Raw genomic sequence first — 14,640 nt, forward strand, 5'->3', positions numbered from 1 at the left:
TGTTCCTTACTTGGGAACAATTTCTGATCTCCGGGATGAATTTTTGTCATTTATTCATATCTACAGTGAGATCATGCTAAGGTCAAATTTGCTCATTCTGTAATGTTTACCCACCTAGCTAATACTGGGAAGTCAGAAAAATGAAGTCATGAGCTCTACCTGCTACTCCTCCTGGGGTGACTAAGACGTGACTGCATTTCAAAAACCTGTTCTGAGAAGCTGCTGTTCTGATTAATCTGGTGAAATTGTGAGGCAAGGAACATAAAGAAAAGAGCTTTCCGAACTGACACAGACTCAGAAAAATCTTACAATTTGGCTGGCTTTGTTGTTGTTGTTGTTTTGATTTATTTTATTTATTTATTTATTTCAACTAAATAGAACAAAACTATGAAACTTACCAAGATCTAGGTAGACACCGGGAACAAATGAGTTGAGAAAAAACATAAGAATAACACATCCCAGCACAGTCAGGCATTTGATAAGAAGGATTTTGTCTGTTATTCTGTGCTGTAAAGAGGAAAAAGAATTGAGTAACTGTATTAAAGAAGGAGCTATCTATTATACATTAAGTTCAAAAGAGCATGTGTGAAGTACAAACTGCTGTTCCTGTATTGTATATCCTTCTTCAGCATAAAAGACATAAATATTTAAGTTGAAGCATTTCATGTACACTATATTTTGAATATGTAGGAACAAAGGCCCAATGTGAAGCTAACAAACGCAAGCAGCTAACTGCTGAATACACCTAGATGTGTCCATCTAATCTTACCACAACATCATTACGTAATTATATGGTTGAAACAGTTTCTACTATAGACAGAACTTCAGGTGCTCTGTGGTTTCACAACCCTGGACAAAATCACCCTTTGTTGCAATTATTTTCTGAAAACCTATAATCCAACCTAGAGGCCAGATCCATATACTTCCTGCGGAACATTCAAGGACATGCCAATCCCTAATCCCTATGCAGCTCCTGTTCCCCTGTGCCCAGAGCTCCTCATACTCTCACCCTCAGACCCAGCCACTTTCCACTGTGCCCGATTCTGTACTCTGATCTCACTTTTACCACCAACCCAGGGAATCACCTTCTCCCAGCCTCAGTATCTCTCATTTCCAGTCTCTTCCACACAGTTTAAAGCTCTACAGAAATACAATTAAATCTCTGTTCTTTAAGAAGTTTGTCATTTATGCAATGCTTTGAAAAAAAAAAAAAAAAAAGTGTAAAAACTAATCAGATAGTCCTGTTGACCTTGTTCTGTTTTGGTATGACATATAGGACAGAGAGGTACCAACCAAGGACATGAGTTCCCAAGCACAGGCCAGTACTCATTAGTGCTAATGAGGTGGAGAGGATGTGACATTTAGACATTTACATTTAGTTGAAATTAATCCCACTACAGAGTACATGTCTTGTCAGACTCAGCTTTGGCATATAAGACATAAGCAGTGTTAATGTGTGCACAACAAAGAAAAAAGAATTCCTGAAAGTGGTTTATCTATACTTGAATAATAAAGCAGGCGTGTCACAGACAATGTAGTAAATTAGAATTGGTATTAGGTACATCAGCAGGAGTATACTCTACCATCATGCATCATGGTTATAAACAACCTATTGACACCTCCTGGGTCTCTCTGGCCATAGATTAAAATTTTAAGAAAACACTGCTGAATCATTTATTGATCCTTTAAGCTACCTATTTCTAAGGAACATAAGTATAAAACCTGACAAATACTCGCAACGTGGTTCAGTAACCCTGTTCAACTGAGGCCAGCCAGCCTGCCTGCCAGCTTTTCTGCTATCATGAGAGTTATTAAATTTGCATTGGGTTCAAAAGACTCTCTCCATACAACGGCATAGGTCCACTTACACTGGAACTGAGAAGAACTGCCATCTACTTACTTTTTTCTGAAGTTCCTGAATATTTGTTTCCCAGTTTTTATCTTCTTGTGAAATTTGCCTGAAAGAAAATGACACCTGCTTTTTTCCAGTGTGAAATTAGAGCTCTGCCAAAATTATTGGACTAAATCCCTCTCATCACAACCAGATCATCCTTTTACCCATAAGGAGTATCTCATACCAGAAAGGAACTGTGTGCAACATGGTCAGTAGCAAAATTCCAGTGACAGGTCACTTAAGACCCCACTTTTGTAACAAGCGCTACTAGTACATACACAGTTAAGTTCATGAAGAGTGCCACAGGCTTGGAAGGAGCAAGCATCCAGAGTATGAACGCTTGTATAGGAGCTGGCTACATGCAATATGTAGTTCCCTTAATAGTTTCAGAAGGTGATGTGTGCCCATCTGCGATAAAACAAGGGTCATGTGCTAACAAGTCAGAACACATATGTGTTACATTTGCATTTTATAATGAAGTTTTTACAATCTGAATAACTTATTAAATTTATAAAATAGTTGTGTAATCAGCATAGTCAGCCTTCCAGCAAAAGGCTGTAGGGGTTGCAGTTTGGGAGCTCTGTTGTTAATACTAATGAATTTTTACATTGCTATAAATGTACTTGTGCTGGAGAAATCCTGATTTTCAAATTAAATGTACAATTTTCATGTATACTTCAGAAAACTCCCCTTTGAGTATTGTAAACTCAACGTTATTTTTTTTTTTAATTGAAGTAACAGACTTGTTTGTCACTCTGTTCAAAATGCACAATATAAGCAAAAATTATTAAGTAAAAAAAATAAGTAAATTATTAAGTAAAAATTATTACTGGAATGGTTTAAGAAATCTTATTTACATTCCCTTGTTCATACTGTGTACTTAATTAGCATGTTTATTAATTAAAAAAAAAAAAAAAATAAAGCTATTTCATTTTCACTTTAGTCTAGAGTCAATTCAAGTTAAGAAAATTTATCACCGCCATTCTCAGACATCAAATTCCATTGCATAACAGCTAGTTTTGCTGGAACCTAAACAAAATAGGGTTAGCATCTTGTTAGTCCCAGTTTATAAAAACTACTTTTCTATACATAAATGGTTAATTATGCCTATGCTCAGGTCAACACTGATGGCTTGATTACAAAACAATTTTAAAATGCAGTAAATCACTAGTGGTATGTTTCTCAAACTCAACAGTTCACTGAAGAACACTTGAATTTTTCAGCAGAAAAGAATTTGCAGCATTTTACTACATTGTAGTCACTACTGCAAAGAAAAACATAATGAAGTATTTATGATCTTTTTAAAACAAAAGTCATATGAAATTTCTAGGCCTTTATGTTTGGATCCTATTGACATATATTTTCCAAACTCTACACATTAGGGTTTTTTCCAAAAATACTGAGGCTGAGGGTGGCTCTTCGTACTTGCCCCAACACACATCTGATTAAAAGACAACTAGGAGTATAGGTCTCATCCCACTGAAGACATTAGCAAAGCCACAGTATCATTTCCAGCTGTCGTCTGAGATGAGCAGGAGCTCCATGTCAGTCCAACAAACCACCCATGTCTACAGCTCATCTTATCAAGAGTGGGAGCAAGGGAGGTGGCACACGCTGGCACCCACTCACTTGTGGAACGTCCTAAGCTTCTTCCTCAGCAGCATCTCCAGAGTCAGCACCTTCTGCATCAAGAGGCATTTCACAGCAGTCTCTTCCCTGCTGGCAGGGTTAATGCGCTGTGCAGTCAACCTCCAAACATAGATCTCATGTTTCAGCTCTAAAAATAAGCAAAATTGCTTATGTTAAAGCAGGTGCAATGCATATAAAACCAGAGACCTACAAAATATGTGTAAGGTGTTCTGGACTCCAGCTCTTAAAATAATTGGAATGGTTTCCCAACAATTTGCCACTTTGACAGCTGCTTTTACCATTCATTTTGCAGAGCTGAAGGGAATGGAAAATCAATATGAACATTTCAAAATTTTATATAAATTAATCTCAAAGTCATTAAAAAAAAAAAAGTACTGTCTACAAACACTTGCATATAACAGCCAGTATATATTAATATAATACTAAATGCAGACCTGAATGATATCTGGTCCTGTGTAAGTTTAAACAGACTTCTTAACACTTCAAATCAGCCTCCAAAGTGTTGTCAGGATTTTGAATGTTTTGGTTTATTTTTTCCAGTATTGTCAAGACCTTGGAGAATGACTGAAAAGTGTGTGCTCCTGTTGAGGACAGGCATTAGATTGGGTATGCAAAAAATATCCTTTGGGTTTTCCAGGAAATTCCTAAATAAATGAATGCTGAATATTCATTCAGAAACTGCGTGCACAAATACTTCTGGATGAAATAACAGGATACTTCCTCCCACTTCCTTTTTTTTTCCATCAAAATTTATATCATTGAAGAGAATGTGTCGAGAATTCATGGTTTTATATCTTAAGATCCCTGTTTAATGTGCAAATTGTTCTTATCTTAAGAAATGGACACCTTTGTGACCAAGTATTTATAGCTATGATATAGAGTGAATCATGTAAAGATTGACCGTAAGAGGAAATTAGACTTGACAGAACTCAAACATTTAAGAATAAAAGTAAGGGTGTCCAGAGCCATCATAACTTGCCTGAACAGCTGATGAACAGCAGATGACTCACATTTTCTATTGGTCACATCTCTAGATGAAGACACAGTTTGCAAGCCATCAAAACAATTATCTTTGCCTTGGCTTTATGATGTAAGACTGAAAATGTAAATTCACACTATACAAAGCCAAATTTCATATATGAAAAACCCATTTATATGTGGTTCATATCTGAACCACATATATCAGAGGTACAGAATCTACCACCTTGGTGATTGATTCTTGCCAGGATTATGCCAGGATACTACATTGATTAAAATCTGATACTACATTGTATTAAAACATGGATAGGTCCAAGTCTTATCAGAGGATCCACATGAGTTTGTGCAGATGCCCATTCTAGCCATCATTTACATTTCCATCAGCAGTTGTGATACCCACAAATATATCAGCAGTGATTTTCTGTTCTCTTCCAGAACATAAAGAAGAAAGAGACAGAGCTTTAAGCCACAGCTAATCTTCTGCTTCCAACCAAATATATAAATTTATTTGTTTGTTTGTTTTTGAGGATTAAGGTGGATCGGAGCCGTACAAAAAACATATTTTAAACCTTACGACTGGTGGATTTTTTTTCCTTTGAAAAACATTCCTAAGTTCTTCAGGGTGAAAGAGATATTTCTACCACCCTTCAAGCTTCCCTACACTAAATGAAATAGAAACATCTGTATTTAATTTAAGCATATGAAGGAGGAAAATCCCCCTCAACAGGTGAACGGTCCTTTTTGTTCTGTTCTCTCACAACATTTTAAGTCCAATAGACTGTGGCTTATAAACTCTTGCCATCAGTTCAAGAGAGAGAATGTGTTGGGTTTTTTTGTTGTTGTTGTTGTTGGTTGGTTGGTTTTGTTTGTTTGTTTGTTGTTTGGTTGTTTTTTTGTTTGTTTTTTGTTTTTTTCTCTGGCAAATGCTCATGAAGCATAATTATCCAGTTTGCTATTCTGCTTCTGACGGGCTGTCTTTGCTGCAACACCTTTTCAGATCATATGATCAAACAATGGTTTGGGTTGGGAGGCACCTTGAAGACCATCTAATTTCAGCCTGCCCTGCCATGGCTCTCACCAGATCAGGCTGCTAACAGCCCCATCCAGCCTGGCTTTGAACACCTCCAGGGATGGGGCTTACACATATCTGTGCAGCCAGTTCCAGTGCCTCACCACCCTCGTAATGAAGAATTTCTTCTGAACATCTTCTCCAAATCTGTCCTGTTTCAGTTTAAAAACCATTATCACTATCACTTGTCCCATAACTACTTGCCCTTGTAAAAATTCTCTCTCCATGTCTGTTCACAATTGTCTGTTCATCCTGCCACATTTCTCTTATCCTTTCCAACTGAAATGTCACCAAGGATTTTGCTGATGGAAAAAAGTTGAATCTTTCATCCTCTAAATGAGATGCAGATCCCCAGTGGGAATTTTCACAGAGTCTTTATCATCATTCTTTCGGAAAGGAACAGCTAACATCACTATAGCTGTGCCACAAACAAAACCACAGAGCAGAAAGCAGCTCAGCTGGGTTGCACATTCCTGCTCCATGTCTGAAATGCTGTGGGGCTAGTCTCCAGGCTCAGCAAAATCTCATCTGTGTTAAAAAATATGTGTTTTCACATGGCTTTGATCTTGCCTTTATATACAGCAAGTGCATGCTTTATTGTTCAGACTCTTTAGTTTTCTAAACATCCCAAGCATGCAAACATCTAAGCGGTTGTGAAATTCACTTCAGAGCAACATGACCTGCAAAAATCAGAAGAGTCGATACATCTTTTACACTGCTACTCCATTTATGCCAAGAATTTCTGAAGAGTTTTTCCAAGTTTTTAACAAAACCTTCTAACAGAAAGTTCTTCCTTTTTCAGTTCAAGGCACATTTTTATTGTAAATGTGTTTTATGGCGCCAGGTGCTGTATATATGTGTATATATATGCATGTGTTAGCAGTAGTTTTTGCTGTGAAGGAAATATAATGCAATACCCTTGATTTCATTGAGAACACTGAACCCAACCAGAAACCTTTGGGCCTTTATCTAATCCTACCATCTCAGGTCTGCAAACCCACTTGGGTATCAACCTGTACAGTTTGGGAATAACTGATCTTTTAACTGTGTTAAACACAAGTGACAAGAGTTTATGAAGCTTCAGGTTCTTATCAATTACTTTGAAACTATAGCTAAAGCAGTAGGACAGCATTTGGCTGGCCCTGAGCGAGAAGGTCTTATACCTCATTTCCACATTTCCATAAGTTTCCGTTCCCTACTCAGATGGGAGGTGATGGTCAGGGCACACTGACTCCACTCACTCATCCAGGAAAACCCAGTCTGCAGGTTTTTTGCAAGGTTAACCTTACTGTGTCTCAGCCTACATTTATTATCCCATTATATGATATCAAAAAATCTTTGTGAAAATGGTGCATTCATAAAGTCCACAAGGTACTATAGAAGAATACCTACCATTGTTTTTTCACAGACATTTTTTTTTTTGCTAGAAAGTCCATTTTCAACAAGAAAATAATATTTTGTCATATCTCTTGGATTAAAAAAAGAAAAAAGAAAAAAAAAAGGATCAGCAAATGTACAATCCCTATGCTGCTAATCTGTTTTGTCCATAGGATTCTAGAATGGTTTGCGTTGGAAGGGATCTTAAAGCTCATCCAGTTCCAAGCCCCCTACCATAGGCAGAGATGTCACCCACTAGATCAGATTGCCCAGGATCTCATCCAACCTGATCTTGAACACCGCTAGGGATGGGGCATCCACAGTTTCTCTGGGCAACCTGTTTCAGTGCCTCACCACCCTCTAAGTGAAGAATTTCCTCCTAACATCTAATCCAAATCTCCCCTCTTTTAGTTTAGAACCATTATCCCTTGCCCTATCATTATCTGCCTGAACAAAAAGCTGCTCTTTTTTTTTTTTTTTTTTTTTAATAAGCCCTCTATAAGTATTGAAGTGAGGTCTCCCCAGAACCTTCTCTTCCATAGACTGAAATCCCCAGCTCTCTCAGCCTTTCTTCATAGCAGAGGCACTCTAGCCCTCTGATCATATGTGTGGCCCTCCTCTGGACCCACTTTAACAGATCAACATCATTCTTGTGCTGGGGGCCCCAGACCTGGATGCAGAACTCCAAGTGGTAGAGTAGGGGAGAACAATCACCTCCCTCACCCTGCTGACTGTTCCCCTGTTGATGCAGCCCAGGATGCAGTTGGTCTTCTGGGCTGCAAGCACACACTGCTGGCTCATGTTGAGCTTTTTGTCCACCAGAACCCCCAAGTCCTTCTCTGCAGGGCTGCTCTCAATGAGTTCTTCTCCCAGTCTGTGCTCATGTCTGGGGTTTCCCTGAGCCAGGTGCGGCACCTTGCACTTAGACCTGTAAAACCTCATTAGGTTTTACACACTTTTCGTTGTTGTTGTTCTACATGCTTTTTCCCATTTCTCAACCTTGTCCAGGTCTCTTTGGATGGCATGCCTTCCTTCTGTTGTATCAACTGCACTACTCAGCTTGGTGTCATCTGCAAACTTCCTGAGGGTGCTCTCAGTCCCATTGTCTGTTGTTGACAAAGATCTTAAAAGTTTCCAGTCCCAAGAGGGACCCCTGAGGGACACTACTCATCACCAGCCTTCACTTGGACATAGAGCCATTGACCATCACTGTGTGTGTGTGACCTTCACGCCAATTCCTTATCCACTGAAGGGTCCACCTTTCAAATCCATCTCTCCCCAAGTTGGAGACCAGGATGTCATGTGGGACTGTGTCAAAGGCCTTATAGAAGTCCAGGTAGATGACATTGGTAGCTCTCCCCTGTTAAGTGATGCAGTCACTCCATCATAGAATGACACCAGATTCGTCAAGCACAATTTGCCCTTGGTGAAGGCATGCTGGTTGTCTCAGATCACCTGCTTGTCTTGCATGTGCCTTGACATTGCTTCCAGGAGGGCCTTTCCCATGGTCTTTCCAGGCACTGTGGTGGTTTTACCGTACTAGGCAGCTAAACGCCACAACCACTCTCTCACTCCTCCCCTCCTTAGATGAGGAGGGGAAGAAGCATAGTAAAGAACAACTCACAGGTTGAGATAAGGATAATTTAATTAAAGGAAAAAAAATATTATTATTATTATTACGGAGAGATTATTATTAACTAAACAATTTAACTAAAGGGGAAAAAAAGAAAAAAAAGAAAGGGGAAAAGGGTGGGGGAAACAAAAAATATAAAAATATAAAAATAAATAAATAAATAAATAAATAAAAATGAAGGCTATGTGGAAGTGCAGAGGAAAAAAATTACTGTCTACTTCCCACAGATGAGTGATGCTTGACCACATCCTTGAGGCAGGGCCTCAACACATACAGCCATTGTCCAGAAGGACAGATGTTTTCACAACAAGAGCCCACCCTCTTTGCTTACAGTGGGAGGGATTTGGGGTTTGGAACTAGATGATCTTTAAAGTCCCTTCCAACCCAAGCCATTCTATGATTTCATTCTATGACTTTGCCCCCCAGGCCCTCACCTACAGGTTCAGGAAAATGAGATGTGGGAAGCCTGACTGACAGTGAAGACTGAGGGAAAGAAGTTGTTGAGTACCTCAGCCTTCTACACGTCTGTTGTTACCAGTTCTCCCTTCTCCTTTATCAGAGGTGGAACACTCTCCTTGGCCTCTCTTTTCTGGCAAATGTACCTATAGATTCCCTTATTGTTATTTTTTACATCCCTTGCCAAGCTCAGTTCTACTTGTGTCTTGGCTTTCCTGAACCTGTCCCTGCATACCTGGGCAGCAGCCCTGTACAGCGCAGGCCACATGTCCTCCACTGTTATTGTCATTTAGCATATTTCACCATGGAAAGAACAGGCTCAAAGTCCTGGACTCATTGAAATTAACAGAACATCAGCTACAGACCTGAGCTGTGACATTTTAGGTAAGATTTTCTACATTTTAGAAAACATTGTTTCACCAAAAATGCATATTCTTTCTGCAGTGCACCAATTAATAGTCAGACTGATTTTCACTTAATCATACCCTCCCTCCCACCTGACTGCCAATAACAAAGAAGACATTCTAAAAACTGAGTGTAATTAATTCCCAGTCTCAGAATCTGAAGAGGACAGTCTTGTTTATTGAAGATACTCAGAAGAGCATGACCAATCTTGATGAGATGATAAGAATTATCATAAAATGACAATTTTTAACCTGCAAGTGCACTAAATATATTATCTACCTTTTTGCAAGCAAGACAATTTGGGGCTGTGACTAACAAAATTCAAAGCATGTTCCTGTGAAAGCATTTTTTCTCCACATGATATTGTAGCTTAACTTTTTCCAGTGAAGCAGTTATTTTTCTTAGCTAACTTAGCTAACAAGGATACTTCTGTTTAAAAGTTAACAGAAAAGTAAATTAAGTACTATGAATTATAGCTTAATCTAGCAATATTAATACCTATAACTTTAAGTAAATTTTTAAATCCCTGATATAATGTAATTTATTTCCTCAGTATTATTAGAGTGTAAGTAAATGTCATCTCCATTTTAAAAGCTCAGAAACTAAGTTAGAAAGGTGAAGTCCAAGTGTGGAAAGAATTTGCCTTGAGGAATTTCCAGCTCAACAACTGACACCTCTTTCCTGGAAGCAGCACCCCTCAAGAGGAGATGAGCATAAACTCTAATTCTGGAAAGGAAAAAATAATAATTTTATATATATATATATATGTGTGTGTGTATATATATATATGAAATGTTCTTGTCTTTATTCTGTTGAGTAGGACAATTTATAAATCATGTGGATAGAGGTAAGCAGACGCAAAAATATTGCAGGGTCTTCAAAACTGCAACAAAACACACTTTGCCTGATTCAGCTAAATACTTGCAAAGGAATGCAAGAAATCTGCACAGTGCTGCATAAAGTGATACAGAAGATTTATATCAGCTTTCAGACTGTTGGAGCCCCATTTGGTCACTGAAGCACCTAGGACATATTCAGATGCTCTGCATGGGATTGCAGCCATGGCGTAAGAAGTACAAGAGACCCTTGTCCCTGCAATAAAGCAGCTGAAGCCCAGGCAGAAAACTGCATGGCATTTCAGATTGAGCCACACTTTTAAACCACCTCTGTAGAGTTTTCTTCTGGGCAAGCTAGGGCAGACAACAACAGCCACAGGAGCCAGGCTGTTTAAAAAGATGAAAAACAGCAAGCATCTTTCTTAAAAACTGAAATGTATTTTCCTCATTGTGCTTTGGATTGTCCCCCGTAATTTTAACTACTAAAAGAAGCATGAGGAATTTCAGCAAAACACTACAAGATCACCGCTACATTTTATGAGAGAGTAGTCAATTCAATACCTTTATGATGGTCACATAACACTCAGATGGAGTGATCTGCAGATATTAAAGAAAGTTAGGTCTCTCACAGTGTTTCAAGGTGGTTGAAAAAGATATACATTACTCTCCAGCTGGTTTCTTACTGAATGAGAGATGGGGTCTCAGGAAATATATACTCTGTTCTCCGACTTAGAGATGCAACATTATTTCAGTCATTTTGGATTTGCCCCTTAATTTCCTGTGCTTTATTTCCCCATCCTTCAAAAGCAGAAGTATGAGTATATTTAGGCTCCATGTGTACCATAAGCACTTGCCCAATATTATCACAATAATCTCTTCTGCTTGAGAATAGCAAAGGGTCATAGGAAGTAAAGAATAAAGTATTTTCAGCCTAAAATTTATCTAAAATCCCAGTACAGTTTATTTCAGAAGAAAAGTCATCTGGTCTGAAATCTATGAAAATAATTCCTGTTTACTCTCTATCAAGACATTTTAACTCAGACTGCTAGACTTAGCAATTGAAAGCCAATGTTTTCCATTAAAGTACAACCACCTCATAATTAAAAAAAAAAAAAAAAATGTTCAACTCACTATCCTTTTTTTTAGAAGTGGACAGATAAACTCCAATCATAAAACATTTTGCAGTAAACCAAACAACTGTTGAGGTCATTTCAATACCAAGGAAAAAAGAAAGTGCTACAAGCAAAAACTGAAAGATGGTATTCCCCGAGTCCTATTAAGGGAAAAGAACCATGAAAAGATACAGCCTCAAGAGGATACCTCTCATAATCCAAAAGATAAAAAAGAAAATGCTTCATCTAAGGGCAAAATGAAGAGCAAAATAAGCTCATTTCAGAACTAGCATATCTTTTTGCTACTGGTTTAAGTGTAAGAAATGGTTACTAATAAGTTCAGCTCATTCAGCTTTGATACATAAAAAATGGCAAAAATAATTTAAAAATGTCAAGATTATGCTTTTTTTGTGAACAGTCATCACAGTAAAAGCTCTTTGGAGCAAAATGATACAGGGCATGTACTAAATTAACATAATATGTAGCGCTGTATACCAGGAAGATTTTAGGAGCTTTAGCACCAAAAGAGCAAAGTGAAAACTTTGTCATAGTGTATCATAAAACACTGTTAAAGAATTCCCAGGCCTTCCTGGAAAATGTATATCCATACTATTGTTCTGCAGTTGTGGTATGCACACAAAAATCTAGGGGGACAAGTGCTATAAAAGAAACTGCAGGTATCGCTTCCTAAATTTTTACCTCCCATCAGAGATTTTTCTGTACTGAATCCTTCAATGAAAAATGTATATAATAAAATTGTGAAGTGCTGCTCTATTGATTCAAAATACCACTGTATTATACTTTCTTTCTGAATAAGGCAGGTAAAGTAATATTACTGCAACCTTCTTCTGACAACTGCATTATCAATACACTAGGCAAATAAAATGCAATTGTCATATTTCCCTTATTCTGCAATGTCAGAATATCATTTTTATGACTTAAAAAACAAGAAAAGACAGATCAACATTTTCCTCTTTCCACGGGAAATACTCCGTCAACTCTAAAGGAATGCAAAGGACACATACAAGGATTTTAAACATAAAATGTTTTGAAATCTTTAAAAAAATATAAAAATCTTGAATACATGTAAAGTAAATAACTACAATTATTTTTATTCCTGATTATAGAAGAGCTACTGAAAGTGAAAATAATAAGAGATTATTTTTCGTTACATTTTCAAACATAAAACCATGACCCCTGGTGGATAGAACTGTGTTGGCGAAACAAAAGTAGACAGGTCCACAGGGACCATAAGACTAGTTCCTTTGAAACTGAAAGTCTTACCATTGTTTAAAATAAAAGATGTAAAATGTACAATAAGTATATGGTCTTAGATTCCAACATAATTTGTAAGAAAGCTACATCTTTTAGCTTAGCACACTATACACTACAGTAGGAAAGCTAAAATATTAACTATTCATTGTTAATATACACAACTGGATTGCAGAGAAGAAAAAAAAAAAAAAAGTTTTCCTATTCCACACTGTTCTTCAAGATTTAAAAATGCTTTCCATACACTGGGATGAGAGAGAGAGTGTGAGCAAGCTCAAAATATGAGTATTACCTATAATGTCAAATAGGGCAAAGTTTGGAGTATTCATGTATCCTTCATATCAAATCACTCATTTTTTATTCTGAAGCTCAAGGGAACATGCTAATGTACACATAGGCAGGCTGATCTCTCTCTTCCGTGCTTTGATTTTAAGCAGAAAAATCAATTCTAGGGTTGAGAAACATTTCCTAATCTAATTTTAATCATAACTGATTGAAAAAGAAATTCACAAGAAGTTGTGATAGATTCCCTATCTTGGGTGAGGACAGTAGAGTGCAATGTATGTTGCAAAACTGCCAGCCAGATCTAGCTTGGAGTTGAGTGCTTGAAAGCATTTTAAAATATTCCTTTCTTTGGACATTATTCTCTGAATAATCTGACTGTTGAATATCTCACCTGAACCAGCTTCCAAGTAAGCCAGCCTACTGCTTTCAACAGCTATGCTGAAACACCAATAGTGCTTTACTGGCAGTTAGTACCTACATAGATACAAACACACCAGAGGACAGAGATTTACTGATGTATTTAATCCAGCTCAGTACATGACTTACCTCTCAGTGATTCTAACATGAAATGGTCCCCACTGTTACAAGTACCTTACTAACTAAAATAGGACTAAAGATCTTTCTCTGGCCCTGAGGAAAAGCATTACACAAAGTTGCAATGATCCTCCATGACACCTTATACCCTGTGTCCCTGCAGTGGCCCTGTGGCCCTGGACATTATTTGTATTTTATGTGGGATTTTTTCATTTGAAAGTGTCTGAAACCAGCATTGGGATTGTCTTGCAAATCATCAGAGTAGTTCTTCACTAGCATTAAACCAAAAGGTTGTACACCACACTGCAGGCCAGGGCATGAAGGTACACAACAGTGCTAGAGGATGCAGAGGCAACCAGGGTAGAATTGGAGGACTGTGTGAGTATTCAGGGAGCCAAACCTGTCGTCTTGTAAAAAACATCTTTGGAAGTGGTCCCTAGACTGAACTGGGGTGATGACGGGGGGAGAGATCCTACAAGTGCCCCAAAACCAAGCAAAATACAAAAATTAAACACACATTTATTTGACACAACTGATGTGACTAAATCATTTTTTAAATATCCTGTTATCAGCACTTTTAAGTGCCTACTGACAAACTTTGACTGATAAGCTATGTCTCAAGGCCAGAAAGAAACTATGAATCTGTTTGAATGATTGTCACAAAAGAATTATAGCTTGAGTGTGCTTGACAGGCCTAGGACCAACTTGTGTCTACATGGAACCCCAGGCTAGCGTCACAGGCCATGAGAGCCTGGTACAGAGAGAGTACATGACTTCTTCCAGCAGCAGACAGGACATCTCATGCCATAATAAAACACAAAAGCTGTTAAACCACAGCCACATGCCCTGGGGTTTGTTCCCCGAGGCAAGCACCTCAGAACCACAGCAGGCAAGGGGGTTCACAATGACAACACTGGGTTATACCTTGGGGTTAGCTACAGTTACAGCCTATGCTACTATGGGACCCAGAGAAATTCGTCAGAATTTAAGTGCTGAACAGGTTTTTCAGTTCCATCTTCCCTTCTGTCTTGACTTTCTTTCTAGCTGTGTCATCCTTTGGATAGTTTCATGCGAAATGAGGCCTGATGTAAGCAACACACTCTACATCCAGGAACATCTGGACATCTTGTGTACACAGC

At 38.1% G+C, this 14,640-nt stretch overlaps 1 protein-coding gene across 7 annotated transcripts in view; it reads right to left on the reverse strand.

Moving 5' to 3' along the window:
• OCA2 (OCA2 melanosomal transmembrane protein) overlaps window positions 1-14,640 on the reverse strand; it is a 220,655-nt gene that overhangs the window by 85,433 nt on the left and 120,582 nt on the right. For all 7 annotated transcript variants that reach the window (XM_084528709.1, XM_084528712.1, XM_084528711.1 and 4 more), the window contains 3 exons: window positions 3,524-3,671; window positions 1,901-1,958; window positions 399-507 (listed from right to left, as the gene is read on the reverse strand). In XM_084528709.1, the coding sequence (XP_084384835.1) occupies window positions 399-507; window positions 1,901-1,958; window positions 3,524-3,671 (315 nt within the window). The remainder of the gene's footprint in view (window positions 1-398; window positions 508-1,900; window positions 1,959-3,523; window positions 3,672-14,640) is intronic.

The sequence above is a fragment of the Aythya ferina genome, assembly GCF_964211825.1.
Source record: "Aythya ferina genome assembly, chromosome: 1".
Taxonomy (NCBI): Eukaryota; Metazoa; Chordata; class Aves; order Anseriformes; family Anatidae; genus Aythya; species Aythya ferina.